General features: G+C 43.6%; 1 protein-coding gene across 1 annotated transcript in view; it reads left to right on the top strand.

The window, feature by feature from the left end:
* Positions 1-2,237, top strand: part of LOC101561881 (telomerase protein component 1-like) — a 29,217-nt gene that overhangs the window by 2,117 nt on the left and 24,863 nt on the right. Inside the window, 1 exon segment of the mRNA XM_023704147.1 lies at positions 2,074-2,228. Coding sequence (XP_023559915.1) covers positions 2,074-2,228 — 155 coding nt within the window.

Below are 2,237 nucleotides of genomic sequence, written 5' to 3' on the forward strand. Positions count from 1 at the left end.
CTAACATTAAAAAATATTAAATTGAAATAAAGTACACTGTTTATAGTAGGTATTTCTTTAGTGGGTGAATACATACTCTACTGTACAGTATACATATGTTGTTAAAATTATGCAAGTTTCTGAGTTTAGAAAATGTTAGTTAAAAACATTAGAAGTGTAGGAAAGGTTTACAAGAGTGTGGGAAGGGTTTATAAAGCTTTAAAATGAGGGAAAGGTTTACAAGAGTGTGGGAAGGGTTTATAAAGCTTTAAAATATATACAAATGCTAAAATAAATATCACATCGCTACTTCGCTGATTTTTACTTATAACAGGGTTGTCTGGAATGTAACCACAATAAGTGGGCAGGATTATGTCTTTTTAAAATATATATATATGGATGGTATAGGTAATGATCCTCCTGTTTCAGCCTCCCCAGCACTGGGATTACAGGTGTGCACCACCACGTCCAGTTTTGGTGGTTTCAGTGTGTCTCAGGCATGGCCATGATGGCATGCTGTACCATGGAACAAACGGGTCCTTGCACTTGCCAGGCAGGCACTTAGACTGCCGAGCTATCTCCGCGACCCCAGACTGTATATTTTTTAAATCTCACTAGATTATTTTTTTTTGTCACTCACTTGCTGTGGAAGCCAGGTTCGGGGGTCCCAGAACATCACATATTTGGATTTATGTACCTCACCATGGTATCTTTTTCCTTTTCTATTTGATACACCATAGATACTAAATCTCAATCTTCAGTACACTGACATATTTTTTCTCTTTGCAAAAATTTCAAAGATAATCTTATACAGACTAATGGGAATTGCCAGGCTTTTTGTGTCTCATCATAAAATACAAGATCAGAGGCAGGAGCAAGTTCAAAGTTGGCCTGGCCAATTTAGTGAGACGCTGTCCAAAAAAAGGATGAAGAGAACTGGAGACTTAGCTCAGTGGTGGAATACTTGTTAAGCATGGCGGAAACCTTGGTTCCAATCCCTAACAGTAGAGGCCTAATTCTCTGTCTGTCCATCTGTCTATCACATATATATGACTAAATATTTGATGGCCCAACCTCTAGTGATGCTAAAATTGATGAATGTTCATAGGAGGTTGACAGCCTCCTGTCTTGACTGTGGGTAAAGCTGATGTGTAGAGCTGTTTCCTTGACCCATTTGCTTTATTGGTAGTTGCTGAATGGGAATTTTTCATCATTCTCCCATTTTTCTTAGCTGCAAAGGTAAAAAGAGCTGCCCTCATTAACTAAGGCATTTCATTACCTTGATAAAGTAAGTGCGTAGGGAAGGGGGAATGAATGTTCTCCTCCTCATTTTGTCGTAATTACTAGTGACTGGAGCCAGCAGTTAGTGCTCTTTTTTTCAAAAGAGGCATGAGGAAGATTTATTGGAAGTGGATGTAGGATGCACTCCAGACTGGAGGGGAGGTGCTCAGAGAAACAAAGCACAGGTGTTCTTTAAAAAGCAGTGGGGGAAACATGCATTTGAAGGGCCGGCAACATAACTCAGGGGACTAAGCGCCTGCTTTGGCAAGCTCAGGGACCGGGGTTCAAACCCTGGTCCCGCATGCCATGCCGGCCTGGCCCCCGGGGTGTGCCGAGCCTGCAATCGAGTACAGGCATTGTGGCACATGCCTATAATCCCAGCATGTGGGAGTCTGAAAACAAGAATATCACTATGAGTCCAAGGTACATAGTGAGACCCTGTACCAAATACATAAATAATAATAATAATAATAATAATAATAATAAATACAGCTGAAAACTTTGTGGCCATTAAATCGTCCTTCACAAAGTAATCAGGGACCTGTGCCCTGAGTGTGGCAGTTGATTTCCAAATGTATTTCCGGGTGAGTCTATCTCTTGCCATGAGAGTGTGTGGAAAGAGGATGATGCACAACACAGCATCAGGAAGCTTCTGTGAGAGCAGAGGGGCTCTGTGCAGCGGTACAAAGCCGGGGCTGAGAGGGAGCCAGGGAGTCACCTCAGGACTTGAGAAGCACGTTCTCATCTTCTGTCTGCTCTGTGCCGGCACCAGAGAGGCCCTCAGTGCCTATGTCTGTCTTTCTTGCCCCGCAGACACTGCAAATATGACCTGGAGCTGCTAGACCGGTACCGCCAGGCCCTGGAGGTAGCCGTGAACCTCTCTGTGAAGCACAACCTGCCCCCGCTGCCAGGCCGCACCATCTTGGTCTACCTGACGGACTGTAATGCAGACCACTTCTGTGCCAAGAGCAACACAC

This window comes from Octodon degus, unplaced genomic scaffold (genome assembly GCF_000260255.1).
Source record: "Octodon degus isolate 3935 unplaced genomic scaffold, OctDeg1.0 scaffold00189, whole genome shotgun sequence".
Classification (NCBI taxonomy): Eukaryota; Metazoa; Chordata; class Mammalia; order Rodentia; family Octodontidae; genus Octodon; species Octodon degus.